Here is a 22480-nt window from a genome sequence, read left to right on the forward strand (position 1 = left end):
CATAGCCTGGAGAGTATGATAGTTACAAAGTAGTAACTTGTTGTTCAATGTACTTTCTCTAATTATGAACGAGGCTGAGCATTTTCCAGATTTTTATAGTTCATTTATATTCCTTTGGTGAATGATTTTTCTTACCCACCCCCTTTTTCTATTAGAAATGTTATTTGGTTGTTTGCTTTTGCTTTAAAATAAGAGTTCTCTTTAAAATCTTTAAAAAAATAAAATAAGAGTTCTCTGATACATTGTATTTTCCACGAATGGCCATACACCTCCCATTCCACATGCTGGTCTTACAATGTGACTTTGACGCTCTTTTTCATTCAGAGGCTGGGTCTGTATTTCCTTTCCTTGAAGTTGGTCAGTGTTGATGATGCTTTATGACTTTCAAGTCAAATCATAAGATAGAGCTTCCACCTTGTCCCCTAGATAGAGATACTTGTTCTTGGAACCCAGGTACCAAGTGTCCACAAGGAGAATGTGGGCCTTAATTTCGCCAACTGAGGTCCCAGACAAGAGCTAGCATTCACTGAAGACACATGAATGAGTGGAGTGACCCTTCAGATGATTCCCCAAGGTGGTGTCACTTGCCTCTAGCCTTCAAGTCTTCTCAGGTGAAGCCCACAGACGATGGAGCAGAGACCATCCATCCTTATTCTACTCTACAGAATTCATTAATATTAAAAAATTGTTATTTTATGCCACCTAATTAGGAATAGTTAGGCAGTAATCAAAAACCTGAACAAACTCTTGATAGATACAGAGATGAGCCCTTAATTCCTCATCTATGTTTCATTTGGTTTGTTTTTTGATTTTTGTTTTTTAAGCCAGGAACAAACTTAAATTGATTAGCTTTTCATTGTAAAGGAAAGTGCACACTTTGTGGAACTTTGGGTCGTGTCCCAGTGGGTAAATCATGGAGGGATTTTATCAGATTTAGAGTGCCGGAGTTAGTCACAGAATGGTTTTGTCAGGGATTGATTGATCAGAATTTGTAAAAAGACAGTCACTGGTCTTGATTTTCACACCAGTCTCGTTGTAGCCCCACTGGATCAGTTCCTCAGTTGTCTCATCTTGGAACACGGATCGAAGTCAGCTGTGTTGAAAGAGTGTGGGTTTAGATTATTTGTCTTGCGTTTCGTAGTTGAGGTTAGTTTTTCTGTTGTCCGAGTCCTAGGACAGTCTTGCAGGTTGTGGTCAGCTTCGTTTCACAGGTGTGCTCTTACAGCTATCCAGGGGGTCTCCTCACCCGCAACCCCATTTCATCAGACTCCTTTTCTGAAAGATGAACTGTTAGCTTCTGGGCTGCGATCAGTCCAGATCTGCACTGCTCTCGGGAGGTTTCCGTTATGGCAGTGAGTTTTCCAAGCTGGTGGTTTTCATCTCTTCCGTCATCCACCGTTTGCTTACGTTTGACTTTGTTTTTTCACTTTGGTCTCATCTGGCTTTATGGTGTGCACAGAATGGCTGCCCCGCGCTCAAGAATATAATTTCTCTTGTTTTTACAGGTCTGTTTATTTCATTTAAACCTTTAATCCAAGTGAAAATTTTTTGCTGAAGTAGCATGTTTGCTCTTTTTAGATATAGCTAAAACTGATCAAAAGCCTGTCTTTTCCTACTGTTTGGAAGTGCCACCTTTATCAGATACCGCACTGCCAGCTTTGCACGGATCTGTTTCAGAGCTCCACATTATAGTCCATTGCTGACCTATTTTAATTACTGTAGCCTAACAGTGTATTTTAATCCTCATTGATGATACTTGCGAGGTTATTTTACTTGCGAATTTATCATAATTTTTAAGATAAACTGAACGCTAAAGAATTATTTAAAAATCTCAATTGTAAATGGGAGTAATGCTGGGCACCTGAGTGGCTCAGTCCAGTAAGTGTCTGCCTCCTGCTCAGGTCATGATCCCAGCATCCTGTCCTGAGATTGAGCCCTTCAGGGACTGGCTCCTTGCTCAGCAGGGAGTCTGCTTGTCCTTTTCCCTCTGCCCTGTCCCCCCCACCCCCCACTTGTGCTGGCACTCTTTCTCTCTCTCTCTCAAATAAATAAAAATCTTAAAAATAAAATAAAATGGGAGTAATGCTAATTGGAAAACACCAAAAACAGTATTGTTTGAAAGTCAGAGGTATAAGATTTTGGCTATTTTAATGGTAAGAATTGCAGATTTATTTTCCTTTTAGGGTATTTTGTAAATCAATCTAATAATACTCCAGCTTGTTCTTTCAAACAGTGCATTGAAAGTAATTGCTTCTTTATGGTCTCAACCTGAGATAAAGACATAGTTTATATGAAAAGCTAAGGTGTACTACCATGATTCAGGGGCAAAAAAAGAAAATATAAGAAAGAACATGTCCCTTTACATTAATTTAAAACCACCTTAAAATAGCTTAATTCTTCTCTACATAGTGATATGTTCAAAAATAAAACATTACTTTTGCTGAAAGGGAATTTATTAAATTAAGGCATTTACTTATGAAATGGTTTGGATGTCATTATATCCTAGACACTTTAATTCATTTTTATATGAACCCAAGCAAGGTGAAATGATCTGTGACAGACTTTAATAGTGCTTTGCACAGTTTTATACTTACCTCACATGTCATGTGTGATAATGAATCTGAATATCATAGTAATAAGTCATTTCATTTTTGGGGGACTGTGCCCTTGAAATAAAGCACTTTAAAATAAGACAGATGTAAAAGGGGAAATGTTTTGTTTTAGAAACTATCCAGGTGTTGTGACTTTGTTTCAACGTAAACATGAGTTAATTTCTTCCCCTCCACTTTTTTTCTTAGCTGCAAGAAACTGCAATGGAGAAACTAATGAATTTCTTTCTTAACCCATTATGTCCTTGTGTGAGTTAAGTGGTTACATTTACTTCTAATGCAAACAGTACGTCCATGTTTAATAGGGGTTCTCAACTAAGTGTTATTTTGTTCCTGCACCCCCCAGGGCACTTACAGCATTGTCTAAAGATATTTTTTATTGTCACAAGGCTGAGAAGTACTATTGTACTTTAGTGGGTAGGAGCCAAGGATGTTGCTAAACATCCTAGAATACTCAGAACAAGTAATAATTTATTTTATTTCAATGAATATTGGGTAGTGGGAGGAGTGTCACTTCAGAAACATTTATTCAGTTGTCTGCTGTGTGCCAAATAACAGCCGGCTTGTATAGGGCCTGCTGTGCCGTATGATAAATGTGGGAGGAAAAATAATCCCTGTCACCCCCCCAAAGAAGTCCATGGCCTAATCCCTGGATCCTCTGAATATGTTATGTCCCCTATGGATATGTTTGGTTACATTGCGAAGTGGAATTAGGGTTGCTTATCAGGTGATTGATTGTAAGGGGGATTATCCAGGTGTAATCGCGAGAGTGCTTTAAAAATGGAAGAAACTGGCGAAAAGAGGGTCAAAAGGATGCAGTGTCAGAAAGACTCAGCGTGCTGTTGCTTTGAGGATAAAGGAAGCCTCTAGATGCTGGAAGGGGTAGAAAATAGGTTCTCCCTTAGGAGCAGCCCTGCTGACACACCTTGACTTTAGCCCAGTGAGACTGTTCTGGATTCCTAATCTACAGAATTGTAAAATAATAAATTCGTGGTAGTTAGGGCAGCTATAGAAAGCTAGAAATTTGGATTTTGTTTGGTAGGAATAGAGAGCCAATAGAAAGTTGTCATCAAAGCAAAACCACAATGAGGTATCACTCAAATCTGTCAGAGTGGCTAGAATGAAAAGACAAGAAATAAGAAGCGTTGGTGAGCTTGTGTAGAAAAAGAAACCTTCGTGCACTGTTGGTGGGAATGTAAATGGGTGCAATCACTGGAAAAAACAGTATGGAGGTTCCTCAAAATATTAAAACTAGAAATAGTATATGATCCATTAGTTCCACTACTAGGTATTTACCCAAAGAAAATGAAAACATTAATTTTAATTCAGAAAGATATATGCACCCGTTTTTACTGCAGCATTATTTACGATGGAAAAGATAGGGAAACAGCCCAAATGTCCGTCATTAGTTGAATGGATAAAGAAGATGTGGTGTATGTATATACAATGGAATATTAACTCAGCTGTGAAAAAGAATGAGATCTTTATATTTGCAACAACTTGGATGGACCTAGAGGGTATAATGCTAATAAGTAAAGTAAGTCAGACTGAGAAAAATGAATACCATATGATTTTACTCATCTCTGGAGTCTGAAAAACTAAACAAATGATTATCCAAAAGCAGAAACAGACCCATAAATATAGAGAACAAACCGATTGGGGGGGGATGGGCAAAATGGATGAAGGGGAGTGGGATATACAGGCTTCCAGGTATGGAATGAAAATCATGGGGATGAAAGGTACAGCATAGGGAAAATATTCAGTGGCACTGAATTAGTGTTGTGTGGTGACAGACCATAGCTACACTTGGGGTGAGCACAGCATAAGGTATAGAGTTGTCAAATCACTATGTTGTACACTTGAAACTAATGTAACATTACGTGTCAGTGATACTTCAACAAAAACATTGTCATCAAAGACATGGCTTGGTCAGATTTTTGCTCTAGAAAAAATTGTTGTACAGCCACAATGTACCACAAATTTACTTATTCTTCTGCTGTGACTGTGACTGCCTAAATGACAGCGGACCATAAATCTTCAGGTATCATTTGAATGTGAACTTTGTATAAATCCCAAATTCTGGAAATACTGTGTCCACATTTTCATAGTCACATCCATATTTCATGGGTAAAATACTTTATTTACCAATAGTTGTTACTTTTCCTTATTTCAAACTAAAGTTACCCACATGGATCATTGAATCATAATTCCTTAGCATACTTATATATAAATTATATAAATATTCTTTTTTTAAAGAAAATGGCCATTTTATAAATGTGACTCGTTCCTATAGTATAGGCTTTCTTGTTTCCTTGCACATTTCTACAAACTCTGGAATTATTAACCACGAAGCTTCTCCGTTAGTCTTTACCTTTCATCGTCCCTGAGAGCCTGCCACCTCGTGGTGTCCATGGCACTAAAACTTTTTTTTTTTTCAAATTTTTATTTAAATTCTAGTTAGTTGACATATAGTGTAATATTGGTTTCAGGAATAGAATTTAGTGACTCATGACTTAAGTATAACACCCAGTGCTCAACACAAGTGCCCTTCTTAATACCCATCCCCTACCCACCTCCCCTCCAGCAACCTGCAGTTTGTTTCCTAGAGTTCAGCATCTGTTATGGTTTGCCTCCCTCTCAATTTTCATCTTACTTTATTTTTCCTTCCCTTCCCCTGTGTTCATCTGTCTTCTTTCTTAAATTCCACATATGAGTGAAATCATACGGTATTTGTCTTTCTCTGACTGACTTATTTCGCTTAGCATAATATACTGTAGCTCTGTCCACATCATTGCAAATGGCAAGATTTCGTTCTTTTTGGTGGCTGAGTGATATTCCAGTGTGTGTGTGTACACCACATTTTCTTTATCCATTCATCAGTAGATGGACATTTGGGCTCCTTCCATAATTTGTTGTTGATAAGGTGCTGTAAACATCAGGGTGCAGGTGCCCCTTTGAAGCACTATGTTTGTATTCTTTAGGTAAATACCTAGTAGGGCAGTTGCTGGGTCGTAGGGTAGTTCTATTTTTAACTTTTTGAGGAACCTCCATACTGTTTTCCAGAGTGGCTGCACCAGCTTGCGTTCCCAACAACAGTGTAAGAGGGTTCCCCTTTCTCCACACCCTCTCCATAATCTGTTGTTTCTTATGTTGTTAATTTTAGCCATTCTGACAGATGTGAGTGGGGTGGTATTCATTGTGGTTTTGATTTGTATTTCCCTGATCATGAGTGATGCTAAGCATCTTTTCATGTGTCTGTTACAGTCTGGATGTCTTCTTTGGAAAAATGTCTATTCATGTCTTCTGCCCATTTCTTAACTGGATTATTTGTTTTTTGGATGTTGAGTTTGAAAAGTTCTTTATATATTTTGGATACTAGCCCTTTATCAGATATGTCATTTGCACATATCTTCGCTCATTCTACAGGTAGCCTATTAGTTTTGTTGTTTCCTTCCCATTGCAGAAGCTTTTTATCTTGATGAAGTCCCATAGTTGTTTTTTTTTTTTTAATTGAACAGCTATAGGTGCATGTTATAATGGTTGTTGGGTGTTTGTTTTGTTTTGAGAGAGAGAGAGGGCATGCACACATGATGGGGGGTTGGGGAGAGAGAATCCCAAGCAGGCTCCATGCCCAGTGTGAGCCCCGATGCAGGGCTCAATCTCGAGACCCTGAGACCATGACCTGAACCAAAATCAAGAGTTGGTTGCTCAACCGACTGAGCCACCCAGGCGCCCCTACACTAGTTTAAATCATGCATGAGGTCATGTCAAGTACTCCAGCAAATGTAGGTTAAAGAGCCATAGAATAGTTTCCTTTTCCGGAAATAGTAAATTAATGCAGGTCTTAAAATACAGCAATTTCTTCCATGATTTTGCTGTATCAGCAGATGGTCACAATAGAAAGGTTTTGTTCCCCTACTCATTCCCATCATATTCTGTCATTTTTATAAATTTTTAATGGTTTATACTTTGATGACATGATAATCCGAGTTTTTGAAATAGATTGGGAGCACTGACGTACTGTTAAATTTTCTTGCCTTTATAAGTTCCCTTTCAGGTTTCCTATTCATACCACTTTTTAACCTTTCATCTGATAGCTTTAGCTTATAAAGCATTTTATCAAAAAACTTGAGATTCTCATAAGATGTGCCCAGTGATCTCTCTTCTTGGAACCATAGAGGCAGTTGGAGCAGTAAGGAGACGTAAGGGAGCAGGTCCTATAATGGGGGGGCTCACGCTTGTGGTGTTGATTTCTCAATCCCTTTCATAACAGTATTGGCAGAAATAAGTGCTATTCAGAGAACTCAATGCAAAGATGTTATTTAAATTGTAAATAGAAATCTCATCTGATTTTTCCTGTTTCTCTTTATCCTCTTTCCACTTTCTTTATCATCTGGAAACTACATTTAACTGGATCAATGGACTATGGCACATGTTTGGCTTTATAGTATATTCTCTCACAGAATGGACCGACATGAGTATTGATGTTATTTCTGGAAAGGAAGTAGTAGAACGCAGGCACTACTGAGAAGTAATACATTTAGATTTGTCTAGTAGGCTTTTTTCCTAATTTAAGAACACTGATTGCACACCCCTAAATAGTCTGTTACACTTTGTTATGTAGTCATTTTACTTTGATAATAACATAAATGGAAGAAGGATATCTTTCTATTATTTGTTTAGTGATGCATTAGAATTGATTTTTTTTAATATTAGCGATAACTCTATGAAGATCGTCCTTAATTTACTGCAGTAATTTATAGGATTCTAAAAATGCACCTATGATCTAATATTTTTTAAAAGATTTTATTTATTTATTTGACAGAGAAAGAGAGACAGAGCACAAGCAGGGGAAACAGCAAAGGGAGAGGGAGAAGCAGCCTCCCCACAGAGCAGGGAGCCCGACATGGGGCTCGGCCCTGTGATTGTGACCTGAGCCGAAGGCAGACACTTAACTGACTGAAGTGCCCCTGATCACAACATTTTTAATGGTGTAAAATTTTGTGTTCTCCTTAAACATTACCATTTTGTGATATCTCCTAATCCATATGGCCTTCTGAGTAAACCGATGCTAAGGATAGCCTCTGGTTGTCTTGGGATCTTACATGTTTAGTTGAACCTAAGATGGTCTCCTACAGGTTATGTGGTCACAGAACTGAACAATGTAATCAGTAAACTTAATTTAGTGCCTGTAAATAAAAATTCTGTCCTATGGTAGAGCATATATTTTTTAAATGTTCATGAAATGTGTATAAAAACTGAGCGTATTCTAGACTTACAAAGGAGACCAAATTTCTCGGAGTAGAAATAGTGCAGATCATGTTTTCTGGCTACAATGAAGTAAAACCGGAATTAAACAAAGGTTGAAAAAAAAATACTGGTCACATAAGGTTTTTAAAACAGTATTTTAAAGAGGGAGCTTCTAATTTTGAACAGGTCACATACCACAGTGAGATTATTACACCTAAAATATGTGGATACAACTAAATTATTCATAGCCTTATGTAATTTTATTATCAAAGAAGAAAGAATGAAAATAAATTAACTCAGCACTCATTTCAGGGACGCCTGGGTGCCTCAGTTGGTTAGGCATCTGCCTTCGGCTCAGCTCATGATCCCAGGGTGCTGGGCTCGAGCCCCAAGTTGGGCTCCCTGCTCAGCAGGGAGTCTGCTTCTCCCTCTCTTTCTCCCCCTCCCCCTGCTTGTGCTCTCTCACTCTCTCTCAAATAAATAAATAAAATCTTAAAAAATATAAAATCATTTCAAGATGTGACTAAAAGAAAGTCAGCCTTAAGGAAACCCAGAACCCGGTATGGGGATTCTGCCAAATGCTAAATATGTTCAGTCCAGTTATGCGTTCTGAAACTGGTAAGTTACAGAGGATGGGCAACCCACAGGGCCTGCTGGAAAATGAAATGAAAAACTCCATTGCTCACGTGACCTCCCTGAGGCCTACTCTGGTGGGCCACAGTTAAGGGGGGGTGTAGCAGGGGTGAACATAAATATGAAATATTAGGGATTATATATGCAAGTCCTGGCTGGTCAATGGAAAATCTTGTCAGAATAGACAGTTTTTTCATAAAGTATAATTACCAAAAAATGAAAAATTAAAAACCAACTTAGGACCAGGTAGAGACAGACTTATAACCATGGAAGAAATATTTTAGATTGATTCCCCATTTTTCTAAAAAAAAAAAAAAAAAAAAAAAAAAACAGAAAAAACCTCCCTTAGTGATGTTTCTCATTTCATAAGTGTTTTTTACTGGGATGTACTATCAATTTAAAAAGAAATGTAGTTTAATGCATTTAATTTTAGCAGCAACTTGTTTTCTGTCACTCTTCTTCCTTTTTTCCTTTTTCTTTCTCCCCGTTTTCCTTTATTCTTTTTTTCTTTCTTCTTTTTGTACTGTAAAAAAACCAGAAAACTGTGGCAAATTTCAGGAAAAGAATAAAACAGAAAAAGACAATAGTAAGTTTTTAAATTTTTCAAAGTAGATGCAAAACAGTAAGGAACCATTAGCAAATTTAATCCAACATTAAATTCGGCACTTATTCCTGGTAAAATTTGTTAATGAAATAAGAATAGAAGGATTTGACTTTAATGTGATTTTTGAAATAGCTATTTGAATCTAAATACAAACATACCACTCTTGAGAATGATCTAAATGCCCGAGAATGCCATCTTCTAAAACAGACCCCTGGAATCTCAATATATTTTCTTTTCACTCAGGAAAAACAGAAAAAGGAGAGGATTATGAGTGAGTATGTAGTTCCCAGAGTCATTCAGGGATGATCTAGGTGAATTGAGTTTGCTGCCATCTTGGCTTCTGTCTAGTTGGAAGATAAGGAGAAAAAGAATGAGTAGGAGTGCTTTAAAAAAAAAAAAACCCAGTCAGGCTGGGTTATGTATGACACATCTCTTTTGCTCACATTCCATTGACTGGGAGATGTGGTCTATCTGTGTACCTAGGAAAAAGAATAAAAAATTTTGGTGACGGTCTGTCATATAGAATTTCTAGCCAATGTGATGAGAAGAAAGAGAGCAAGAGTGCGTTTAAGTGAGTGTGGGTAGAAGTATTGGCAAAGAAGAGTAAGTCATTAGTCATTTAAATGAATGTTTAAGTCAGAAAAGGTCCAGAAAAATCAACAAATCAAGTGAAGAGAGTTTAACAAGGTAGCCAGTTAAGTGATAAACTTGTCAGTGTGTGCAATAACCAGTTAGGAAAAGCAGGCAAAATAAGGGCCCTTACAGTTTTGTATTTTACTTACCTTGTGATGTGGGGAATCCTTTGGAATTCTGGAATCAAAAACTAGCATCAAAAAGGCATCAAACTTTTGGTTGGTGAAGGAGTCAAACAGTAAAAGAAAAAAAAAAAGGGATACTGCCACTGCCTAGTTTGCCTGCAGTAAAGCAAAAGGACCTCATGTCTTACCGAAACTGAAGGAGAAAGGAAGCCCTGAAGAGTTTGTAGAAATAGGTGGTTGTATATGGAAATTAAGTTTATAGGGCTTAGAATTACCAGTTTAAGAGTTTTTATTTTGAAGTGTCATATGTTTTATTTAATGAATATGAAGATATCTATAGGGATTTACTTGAGTTTACTTGAAATTTCAGTCCTCAAAACTGGTTTTTTCAAAATTTTCTATTAGCACTCTTTCTCACTCTTAAATATACATCAGATTCTCATGAGCTTTTAAAAATTCTAGTGCCCCAAACCAGTTACATCAGAATTTCTAGAAGTGGGAGTTAGCCATCAGCAAGTCTTAATGTTCTTCAAATGATGCCCAGTGTACTGCTAAGGATGAAAATCACTCCGCACAAATGTTTGGTTCCGTGCTGTGGGTTTCCCTTCCTCCTCAGGATTCCTTATTGTGAGTTTTAAATGAGATAATGTGTGTAAAAGACCTAGCCTGTGCTTAGCACGCACCTTGCTTGTGGTTGGAATTTAGTAAATGCAGATACAATATTGTGATTGCTATTTAATCACTCTGAGGAAGAACATACCATACTGAAACAAATGTGAAGAAATAAGCAGATGTTCTGTTGCTCAGATCTGGGCTTGAAATACTTACTATGGCTCATTGATTAAATTGTGCTTTTTTTCTCAAGCTTACTTTGTAAAGATTTGAAGCACCTAGAAAGGCATAACCAGAATAAGACTGAAAGTAGAGTAAAAATACCCAAATAGTAATAGTCTGGGACTGATGGAAAAAAAAATAAGCCTAGGTTACAAGCTAAGTGCTAAATTGTAATTTGCGTTTTTGTCACAGAGACATATATGCACTGTCATTTTTATCTCATGAAGTCTGGGTCCCAGTCATTCTAGACTTAGCAGTGTAAAATAGCTCCTTTACTCACAAGTTTTTCAGACGTAGTCTGAATTCCTCAGTGGACAGCTACAACAGTGATGATAAAATAAAAATCTTGCGAGCTGCCTTGGAATTTGAGTTCCACACTGGGTTTGATTAGTGACTGAATTTGCATTGCCGAGCCCTTTTGATGAGCTGGGTTCTGGTTGGCAACTCCGGGACTCAAACTCTTTGTTAAGCCACCGAGTTAGGAGAGTTTACATCCAACAGGTTTTAGAAATTTAGATGTAGATGTATCACAGTTCCCTTTAGCGAAACAATGAGAGGTCACAAAAGGGAGTTTTAAAACCAAAGATCAACTAAGGAAGTTTTTGAAGACATGGTTAAATACATTGTTGTAGGCAGATTTTCCTTTAAGATTTTCGGTCTGTTGGCATAGCTGGTGTGGTTATACCTAACCTACCAGGTTTCATGGAAAGTATATCGCCATTCTTCCAAAAATCTTCTGCATTTTTTAAGGTAGAAAACTTTTTCTCTCTAGCAAAATTCCAACAGAAGTAACTTTACCGAAAATAATTTCTGAAAAATTATCATGGGTATATGGAGGCTCATAAAGTGAATAGTGATATGATACGCTACATAACCTAAGAAAAACAAAGCATTCAGCTGTGTGAATTCCTGTTGGGTGAAATTGCTAATTTAATGCAGTGAAATACTTTTTAGTTTTAAGGACTCAAAATCTCAAAGAACACGAAATGTACATCCTGGTAAGTGGCACCATGGGAGCTAAAATCTTACACCTACTTGAAGACTAACCACCTTGAGGGTCGAGACAAATGTCAGAAGGCTGTAATTACCAGTAGAGGAACCTGATAAACAGTTCAACCAGAGCCGTTCTGTCTTAAAGTAATAATTTCACAGTCAAGGAGTACCAAACCACTTGCTTATTAAAATCCAATGTATGGACTTTTGAAGTGAGTTAGGCTATTAGCATTTAATTTATTTGGCATTGCCCTGGAGTCAGGATTTCTGGGTAATTATCTTCTAATAACAGAAACCTATTATAAGGTTTCTAATTTTATCTTAACCATTTTAATGGAAGTATTTCTTAAATGATCATGTACTTTCTTGGAGGATGAGAGTGGGGGTTAGGCATATGGAAGAGAACAAAACCAGGTATTTGGAAGTCTGTATTCTGGTTCTCCTGGTGTGATTAACTTGAGAAAAATCAACCTTGAATGTCACTCAAAGCCTAGGGACCTCATTTTTTTCTCATTTTAAAAATACACTTGCCAGCCTTGCTGCTTAGATGTTCTATAATTGAACATTTGTGTAGGTTAATTGAGATGTCTAGGGCCGGTTTTACCCACACCAAATGACTACAGAGGGATGTACTTTTTTAGTTTCTTTAAATAACTTATAAAAATTGTTTATTGTAGTCTCCCTTGGCAGTTTTCCTTTTGTTGCCTGTGCTTTTGTTGACATATCCGTGAAATCTTTGCCAAGGCCAGCGGTGTGAAGCTTTCCTCCCTATTTTCTGCTAGGAGTCTTACATTTAAGTCTTACTCATTTTGATTGGTTTTTGTGTGTGGTGAAAGAGAAGGATTTCATTCTTTTTCATTTGGATATCCAGTTTTTTCAACACCATTTGTTGAAGAGGTTATCCTTTCGTCATTTTCTGCTTTTGGTACCCTTGTTGAAGGTCACTTGACTATATATGTGTGGCATTATTTCTGGACTTTCTTTTTTTATTAATTGTTCCGTATATCCTAATAATACCTGAAATCCTAGTCAGAGCAATTAGGCAAGAAAAAGAAATGAAAACATGCAAATTGCAAAGGTAGAAGTACAATCGTCCCTTTTTGCAGATGACATGATCTTACATGTAGAAAACACTAAGACCTATTTTTAAAAAGTTCTGGAGCTAATAAACAAATGCAATAAAATTGTAGGATACAAATTCAATCTACAAAAAAAGTTGTATTTTACATACTAAATGAATAATGTGAAAAGGAAATTAAGAAAACAAATCCCACTTATGACAGCATCAAAAAGTTAAAAGACTTCAGCATAGATTTAAGGAAGTGAAAGACTTGTACACTGAAAATTACAAAACATTGATGAAAGAAATTAAAGACACAAGCGAGTAGATACTTGTATTCGTGGGTTGGAAGACTTACTATTAAGACGTCCATATTACTCAAGGCAATCTTCAGATTCAGTGCAATCCCTGTCAAAATTCCAGTGGCGTTTCTTACAGAAATGGAAAACACGGTTGTACAATTCATAGGACCCACGAAAGAGTAGTCAAAACAGTCTTGAAAAAGAACAGAGCTTGGGAAGCATCACGCTTTCTGATTTCTGATTTTACCGCAAAGCCACAGTAATTAAAGCAGTATGGTACTGGCGTAAAGAGAGATGCCCTTTTTATTTTGGAATAGTTTCAAATTTGTGGGAAAGTAGCAGAGGAAGTAGAGAGCTTTCACGTGCCCCTCAGCCAGTTTTCCCTAGTGTCAGCATCTTACATTACCAGGGCACGTTTGTCCAAGCTCAGAAACCAACACCGGTGTGTGACTGTTAACTAAGCTGCAGTCTTTATTTAGGTATCACCAGTTTTTCACTAATGCTCTTAGTTGCAGGGTGCGATCCAGAGTACCACACATCCATCCCGTCTAGTCTGGGTTCGTTTTGAATAGTTTGCTGTCTCTTCCCATTATTCCCAATATTTCTGTATTGTCAGTGGAGCCTCAATACTGTTGCCTCTGTTTTTTCTGTAGAAGGTTTTTAATCTCTTCACATTTGTACGTCTGAGCAAACCTACACCAGATAATCACACTTGTTGGAAATGTGTGGAAAAGAAGAATAAACAGTTTCTGATTTTATAAGATTCTTCGCTGATTAACTTGTTTTAGTTTGGGCCTGTAGGTACCAAACTAGTTTGGTCATTTACCTTTAGGAAATCAGTGCTGTGACTCCCAGTGTATTCTTGGTGTTTGAGGTCCCCAGAGCACAGAGCTCTGTGGTTTGTGATGTGTTGCTGTCTGTGTCCCCCACTCCATAACATCTTGCAAAAAAACTATAGCATCACGACCAGAGTGTCGGCATGAATAAGAGTCAAGATTAAGAATGTTTCCATCACCCTAAAGACCCCTATTTTGCCCTTTTGTAATTAAACCCTTTTCCCTCCTGCCCCTGACACCTCCTTTTGGTTATGAGCGTTTTTTGTTTTTTGTTTTTTTATTGAAACCTGGATATTTTTTTGGTCTTACTCGATTCTGAATCTTATTAAACCTTCTGTTTTAGCCCCCTTCTTTTGACCGCTCTGACAGAAGTGACTGTTGCACTTGGTCCCTGCCGGGAGGGTGCAGAAGACCAGGTTCCCCACTAGGCCTCCACTCATGCCTCCCTGGGATTGGAAGGGGGGTTCCAGGCTCCCCAAGCATCTCCACAGACTCTCTTGGCGGGTGGATGGGTCAGATCCTTTTAACAGCCTGGCATGAGTGGGATGGAGCCACAGTTTAGTCTTGGTGTTTGGCTCATTGAAATAGACCAATTATCGTCTAAAAGTTTTCTGTCTTGCTGTGTGGTCCCTTTACTGGCCCTTTGGGTAGAGAGGCGACTTCTTGTTGGAGCTTTTTTCATCTGTGCTTATTAGGATGTCTGGGTTGCTGGCTTCTTTAGTCCCAAATTTGTGATCTATGAGGCGAGAAGAAAGCCAGGACGCTCACTCCTGGGGCATCCCTTCACTTTCCACTCTGCCTTCTTCTTTTCACCTTTTAGAGTTTCCTATGTTTCATATATATAATGTCCAGTGGTTTTAGTTGTACTTAGCTGGAAGAAATAGAACAATATTTTATTCTTTTATTTTGGAATTAGAAGTCTACTTCACATCTACTTTTGCGGTATAGTTTTCTCAACAACAGTTATCTTCCTAATTATAATTTGCTTATTACATTATAAAACTAATTATTTTCTCAGGAATGTACCAACTGGTGAACATGTAAGTGTTCTGTATTTTTTTCATATTAAATCAGATAATTGAGTTTATTATGTAATGTGGGCATTATTTATATAAAAATAATAGTTTTGAAAACGCTGTTAGTCACTTCAGTGTCTTTTAATTCTAGCGATGACACTGTAACATTCAGAGAAATGATATCTGGGTTTTTAGTGGATGTGCAGCAGGGATTTTTCTCTAGAAAATCATTTGGTTAATCTCATAGATTTCTTCAAAAGAAAGTATTAATAGCTATGATTAATGAATTTCTACCATGAGCCAAAATAGACATTTAATTGCTAACGTGATAGTTTTAGCTAAAAAAAACTTGTTTTTTAAAAGATTTTTTTAAATGTACATTTGGAGATTCTGTATTTTTTTTTTCCTTCTCCCTTCCACAGCCTTCCTTCCATAGGAAACTAATGCTTTTAATCTTTGCATGACTGATGAATATACTTAAAATATTATACTGATATAGTGGTATGCCGTATCTGGTGGGTACTAATATTATGATATTTTTCCTTTTAATTAACTGTTGAAAATTAAAGGGTGGAGATTTGATAAGTTAACTGTTTGCAGTTTTTTATAGCAAATTAAAATGGCATTTAAACCACTCTCCTAAGCTCATTTCAATAGTTGGAGTCTCTTGTTCGAACATCAATTTCAAGCTCAGTTCTGTTTCTCTCATATTGTAGCAGATGGTTTTAGTTACAGATAATCCATGATATTTCAACAAAGTGCACATCCCCTTTAGCAAGAGATCTATTTCACTTTAATTAAAATAATACTGAACATTACTGCATTTTGCTTAAGAGAGCAAATATTTGTAAAAGTTCATCTTCAGTTTTTGTGCATCTTGTACAGTGATATCTTCGGTCTTGTGAGGGCAGAGCTTTGTGTTGACAGTCTTCTTAGTGTTCTCTCTCCCATCATCCTTCAGTGAGGTTTGAATTCGTCCTTGCCTTGGATTTATCACAAGCTTGTGTGCCCAATATGGCTGCACAGAAATTCTTCTTTTCCCTTACAGAGTCTCCATTCTATTTCAGGGAGATGAAGTAGCTGGATCACACCTCCTGTTTGAGCAATGTCACGAAACTGGAAAATACCACAAATGGAAACTATAACTGAGAGGCAGGGACAAAGGTGGCATGAATTTGAAATTAAACCCCTTAGGTGACCAGTCCAGAGGAATATGATTTCAACATGCCTGTAACAAAAAATTATGACATTAATAGATACAGGATTCTTAAAAATGTGTTGGAGTAGCGTTCTTGTGCGATAGTGTAAATGTGAAGAGCGGCACTAATTGTGTATCTGTACGTGTGTCGCACTCACAGAAAGACAAAAGAGGCCGTGGCGTTTTCTGTTCTAATCGCTCTCGTTAGGACGTGGAATGGTGGGTTACTTTTCATTCTCTTTCTTTTGATTTCCAAATACCCCAGTGGGAGAGGAGGAGTACGTGTTTGTTTTTTTTAATCTGTTTTTCTTTATTCTTTTTCTTTCTCTTTTTCTCTTAACCAGAGCATATATGGGAATGTCAGTAGTACAGCAGCACAGCACAGGACAGGGCAGGTTTCCTCTGTCAGGCCCGAGGGCCTCCCTGCAGGGCCCCGGGAGTACCTGACCTTCCTCCAGGGAACCCTGGACGGTTGTGTTTCTTTGCTCTGCAGCGCGTTCTACCAGGTTTTGATTCTTTACATGGAGGAACCCTGAGCTGTTGAGAAATTGGGCTCGTCAGACAGCTTCGGCTCCAAGGCCCTCGGGAACTGAGGCTAGACAGATGGAAGGAAATCTTGGGCCGACTTTTCCACAGGGTGACTGTTCAAGAATCTCTTGTCAGAAGGGAGGCGGAAGCAGTTGTGTGGCTGCAGAGGAGACCGCAAAGCCTCGTGGTCACAGGTAAGAGGGACGTGTTTTGCCTCTTTAACCCAGTGTGGCTGCTCTGTGTCCCACAGCTGGCCCTGAAGGACCCGGTGCACACCGTGTCACTGCAGCAGTTCATCTACGAGAAGCTGAAGGCCCAGCAGGAGCTCCTGGGGGAGCAAGGCTTCCAGTCCCTCATGGAGACCGTGGACACAGAGATCGTCACGCAGCTACAGGAGTTTCTGCAGGGCTTCTGAGAGCACGTGAGCTGCGGCGGCCTCCCCTTCCTGAGGCCAGCCGAGGAGCCCAGCTGCCGTCTGTGTGAGAGCCTGCTGAGGCGGTGGAGAAGTCCCTGTGTGTGACAAAGAAGTGAAGACCAGGCATTTTGACTGCAAGATTGAGTGAATACATGTAAATCCCGCACAACTAAAATCACAAACCTACTCCTCAAAAGAATTTAATTTTATATTTCGGAGGGGCCCTGTGTTTACTAGATATAGATTTGATGACACTAGCTGCTTAGTTTTCTGTTAAGAGAGGAAACCGTGTGATTACCTTTTAATCATGTGCTCTTAACACTTGAGAAGATGAAGGTTCATGTCTGCGATGTCTTTCTGCAACCAGAATTAGTATTAATTTGGCTGCTTTATCCCTTTTTTAAGCTAATGAAACTGCAAGTTTGAAAGATGACAGAGCTGTTCAGATGATGCAATTAAAGAAATTTGTGCACCAGGCAAAAATATATAAATAGTGACAAATATATATTACTGAGGTTATCTTGCAAGGGAGTTGCTTTCATCTGACACAGAAAATGTGTTTTATCAAATGCTTTTATTTTCATTTTACTAATTTGATACAAGAAATTAGTAAAGGGATTTTTTCTCGTTTTATTTTCAGTAATTACATTTAGTCTTTAAATGCGTATTGTAAGGCCCGCAGAAGGGAACCTGGGGTACTGCGGTATCGGGTGGGAGACCTCTGGTCGTGATTTGGCCCTAGCTCCTTCATTACTCCTGAGGGTCAGGAGCACTGTGAGCCCCGAGAAGCCCCGGGCAGCCCACAGACCCTCCTGTGCTATGACGCGGCTGTGACAGGCCACTCCGCACTTAACCCATCCCAGGTTCCTCACCACAGGGGGGCATCGGGGTCGCAGTATTATGGGTGCACCTCGGAGGACCCAGCAGCAGTCCCCAGGGTACCAACACTCACGTGACAAGTCTTCCTTATTCCTCCAACACGCAGTACCAAAAAAGGGGAAGAAGGAGAAAATAAAGCCTTACGTTGTTTTACTTGCCATTTGTTGTAAGGAACCTTTAAAGCATTTTTAAGGAAATACTCAAAAGCAAGGTTGGAAAATGTCTGATCTTTCTATAGAAAGTTGGGTACAGTATGTGACTGCAGGAAACCCACTGCCCCTTTGTAAGCTGTGGAACCCAAAATGTATGGAAATACTTGGTGTTTTCAGCAAGAGAAAGAAATATGGTCCAAATTAAATTTTCCAAAGATACCTTTGATTTGTCTGATTATTTTTCCTGCTCCACAAAAAATGAGTTTGTAAAAATTGCCCCGTGGATTTGAAAGGGTTGTTTTCTTTCATACTCTGGGTGTTGGCTGTGCCCTGGTAGGTGCTGGTGCTGTATGTAGCAAATCCTAGTTATTCTTCTTTAAGTTTCTCTTTTCATTTAAAGACGTAAAGCTTTCCTTTAATGTGATATTTCTTTATCATTTTTATTCAGTCCTCAAGACTGATCTAAGAAGAATAATTTCTTTTTATTGATGTAATTATTTTCATTTAGGGCACTATTCCCAGCGTTACCAGAAATTCCCAAATGTGCTCCAGTTTTTCAGTTATAGTAAGATAACTCATCTTTCCAGTTCCCGACAGATTTCATTATAGCTTTATAGTAAATATTACTAAAATAGCTACCTTGCAGAAACAGTAAAAAACTTACCTCAGGGGAAGAGTTTGGTTCATTTTTTTATATTGAAATATTTAAAATAGGCTTTAAGAGGGAACATTAAGTAACATTATTTAAGTAAGGGACATTAAGAAGGAAATGTTTAACAAAGCTCAGAAAAAAAAGTCACGTATCTTGAAATTTTAAGTGCTCAATTAGACATAAAATACAAGTATTGATTTATAGAATTCTGTTCATTAATGCAGCCTTATAGCAAACGTATTAAGCTTTGGACAAACGAGTTACCTCAGCCAGGCCTCTCGTTGAAATGTGGCTCCTGATACAAGGTAATGATCATTTCTATTCCGTAAATACAGCTTCTTTTCTCTTTATGTTATGTTTCAGAGACTTCTCCCATTCCTCTCACAAAGGCCCATGTGGTCAACAATAACATTTCAAAGTTTTTATTATAAATGGTCCCGTGTCTTTCTCCTACTAGTCATCTTAGAGAAACCACATCATTACATATTGAACACTCACGTTTATCATTTCCCTTGAAAAACCTTCACCTTAGATCTTTATTTTACCTGTTCCTCTATTTAGGTTGTAATTGTTAAAGTTCCTGTTTTTGTGCCATGGTTCTATGTTAAATTCTGGGGTTAGAACAGGGTGCTTATACCTTATGAAATGTTATGCTTCGGTGGGAACTCATATTTGCCAACATGCTATTAAAAAATAGTGGTTCTAATGGAAACGTATGTTCTGGAGCAACAGGAGTGTGAGAGAAGGAGATCGTATACAAAAGAGAATGAGACTGGCACTGTGTAATTTGTTATGTATTTAAAAACTACCCTGAAACAGCATAGTTTGGCGAGGTTATGTAGAAATCAGTGACATGCTGGAACTGGGACGCTCTGATTTCAGACTCAGAGCTACTTGAAATTACTCTGGCATACAGTACCATCAGTGAGATTCTGGAACTGTCAGAGCTCGACAGCCTCACAGCTAATCCCTTGTTCCACAAATTAAAACATAAGACTCGCCTACTAAGGGTAGTGGTCTTCTGCTCTACTTCTACAAACCTTATAAATCCCACACAAACAGAAACTTAGAAGTTGTTGGAGAAGTGATGAAGGAAAGACAAGAGATACATGTCATGAAAAACACAAATACTTTCTTCCTTCAACTTATAAAAACATTTTAGTCTACAGAAGCATTGAGAGAATAGTATAATGACCAACAGCCCTTTATCTGGATTCACCAAATTGTTTAATTTTAACACATTCTCCATTCTTACACACACACACACACATACGCTTACTCTTGCTGAGTCATACGGAAGTAGGATATAGACACTCCACCCGCACATAGTCCAGCATACCTCTAAGAATGGCATTTCTCTGTGTATCCACTAATATGTTAGAAGGTTCACGCAATAATATACACAGTTCATACTCCAATTTTCCCCAGTGCCCCGAAGATGTCTTTTATATGCTGTCCATTAGTCTTATGATCCAGAATCCTTTGAATGTGTATTCGTTGCATTTGGTTGTTCAATTTTTAAATCTAGAATAGTCTTTTTTACATGTCATTGACTTTTTTGAAGAATCCCAAGTAGTCATCTAATAGAATATCGTTTACGGTCCAGGGTCCTAATTGTTTGCTCATAATTCGATGCAGTTAACATTGGTTGGCAATGAGACTGCATTGGTAACGTGGTCTACCTGCCTTGGCATCACGTCCAGAGGCACGTGACGTCAGCGTCACGTCATACTGGTCATACTGTAATGGTTAAAGTCAGCCAGTCCTCTCCATTATAAGGATAAGTTTTCAAAGAGAACCTTACAGTCCCAGAAATTTCCAGTGCTGGTTTTGTTTCTTTTGTTCTGTTTTGTTTTTACCCTAGAATTCTTAACCACTACTGACTTGCCTTTTCATTCACAAAAAGTTGTGCAATTTTATTTTAACCTTAGAAAGGTCTTGTACCTGTGGGTTTCATCAACCTTTTCAAGTTCTGAAAATCCGTTATTGCCCTGGCACACCTCCTAGCCAACGTCTATTTCTTTCCTATTCTTTTCCTCTTTCTCCCCTCTGTCCCCCAGTCCCTCATGTTTTTGAGAGGTGTGTAGACCTGAGTGAATACCAGTATGACCCGAACTCACACACCACTAAAAATGAAGTAACAAAGGGAGGCGCTGTCTTCCTGTTTCTCATTTGGGTTTATAAGCTGTTGGCCAAGACGCAAAAATAGTTTTTATTTTATTTATTTATTTTTTCTTTAAAATGCTTTATCACATTTGGGCTGGACTTAAAAGGCAGAAACATGCCAGACTTAGAGTTTTCATTTCGTGTGGTTTAGGAAGAGAAGCAGTACATTATCAGCTGGCAAAATGGGGAGAGAAAAGAAAATAATCATTTCCTGAAATGTGCAGCTTTGATCTTAGTACTGTGACATCTGAAACAGCGGGTTAAAATCACCCTTTTCTCCTCAAGAAGTGCATTCTGTCGCAATCACATCCAAATTAGACCGAATCCGATGTCCTGTGAAGTGGTGTACAAACCAACCCATCCAGCCGTGGAGGCTCAGACTCTTCCGCAGCCCCTGCTGTTGTCTGAGGAAGAGCTTTAGAGCCCTTGTGTGAATACCCTTAATACCGTGGAAAAGGCTATCACTATTAGTCAGAATTTCTCCATTTTTAGTTCTGAGCAGTTGAATTCCTGGCCTGAGGGACTCCTTAGGGTCAGAAACATTTGGATAAAATTCAAAACTGAGAGGCACTGACCATGTTTTCTCTTCAATTCTTTCTTACTCTAACAAATAGAGTCTCCAATTAGCCCAAGATCTTAACAAGCAAGATTTGTTCCTCGTTCCAGCTAATGCCTGCATCCAACTTATTTGGGCCATTGGAATTTATTTAGTCAAGTGTGCTTTGAAGAACTGTCTAATCCGGGAAGGAATGTATCGATGTCTGGACATCCAGCCCTTTCTTCCTTCAAAATGAAGTATTGATTTTCATGCCACTTTAATTTCCCAGTAGGACAAAAATGGAATAGAAGTAACTGCTAGAACAGGTAGGAGTCCAGTGAGGCTTAGCACATTTCTATCTGTCTGGTACTGGGCACATGACTTTAAATTTGGAAATTGGCCTTGTGACTCGAAGTCTGCCAGTTGGGGATTTTTATTACGAGGGGTTAGAGCAGGAAAGGTTGGAGATGAGACTGTGAGTAGACCTTCAAGTGAGCTTTTTAATATTTCTCAGTAGCTTTAACCCGAAGCAAGATCAGTATCTCATTTCAGAAGGGGCAGGTCATTTTCCCAGTGTGCTCTAGGCTAGCTCCAGAGTGACTTTTTCTTTTTCCTTTTTTAATGAACTGCAATTTAAGCAGTGATCTAGAAGGGCAAAACTTTTTGATTGACAAGTAAGTTGTAGCTCATAACCGCGTACACTGACCTCAGAAGTGTACTGACAGCCAGGGAAGGAAAGTCTATGGACAGATCTGGAGGTGATCACTAAGTATGAGCTCTGTTTAGGAAAGGAAAGCAGCTTGGTTTATTTCCTTTTTGGATTAAAGGGCATGTATCTTGTCCTGTCTCTGGCGATGAAATCAATACCGTGAAATGGTCTTTTCCTTTCAGCCTGGTGTTCTTTACTCAGCACGATGCATGAAGAAATGGGGAACCAGGTGAGCAATATTTTAAGTTCCCTATCTAATAAGTCTAGTAATTCTAACATCTGTGTCATTTTTTATTATACTTGATAGATAAGCCTGCTAAAGGCAAACTCACAGTACGGAAATAGGAA

The 22480-nt window shown here is 38.4% G+C and overlaps 1 protein-coding gene across 9 annotated transcripts in view; it reads left to right on the forward strand.

Moving 5' to 3' along the window:
* The window catches only part of IPO11 (importin 11), a 210538-nt gene extending 192252 nt beyond the window's left edge, over positions 1 to 18286 (forward strand). For all 9 annotated transcript variants that reach the window (XM_026498905.4, XM_026498899.4, XM_057307430.1 and 6 more), the window contains one exon: positions 16872 to 18286. In XM_026498905.4, coding sequence (XP_026354690.1) covers positions 16872 to 17036 — 165 coding nt within the window. In that variant the 3' untranslated portion in view covers positions 17037 to 18286. The remainder of the gene's footprint in view (positions 1 to 16871) is intronic.
* The last annotated feature ends 4194 nt before the right edge of the window (positions 18287 to 22480 follow it).

The sequence above is a fragment of the Ursus arctos genome, unplaced genomic scaffold (assembly GCF_023065955.2).
Source record: "Ursus arctos isolate Adak ecotype North America unplaced genomic scaffold, UrsArc2.0 scaffold_5, whole genome shotgun sequence".
Classification (NCBI taxonomy): domain Eukaryota; kingdom Metazoa; phylum Chordata; class Mammalia; order Carnivora; family Ursidae; genus Ursus; species Ursus arctos.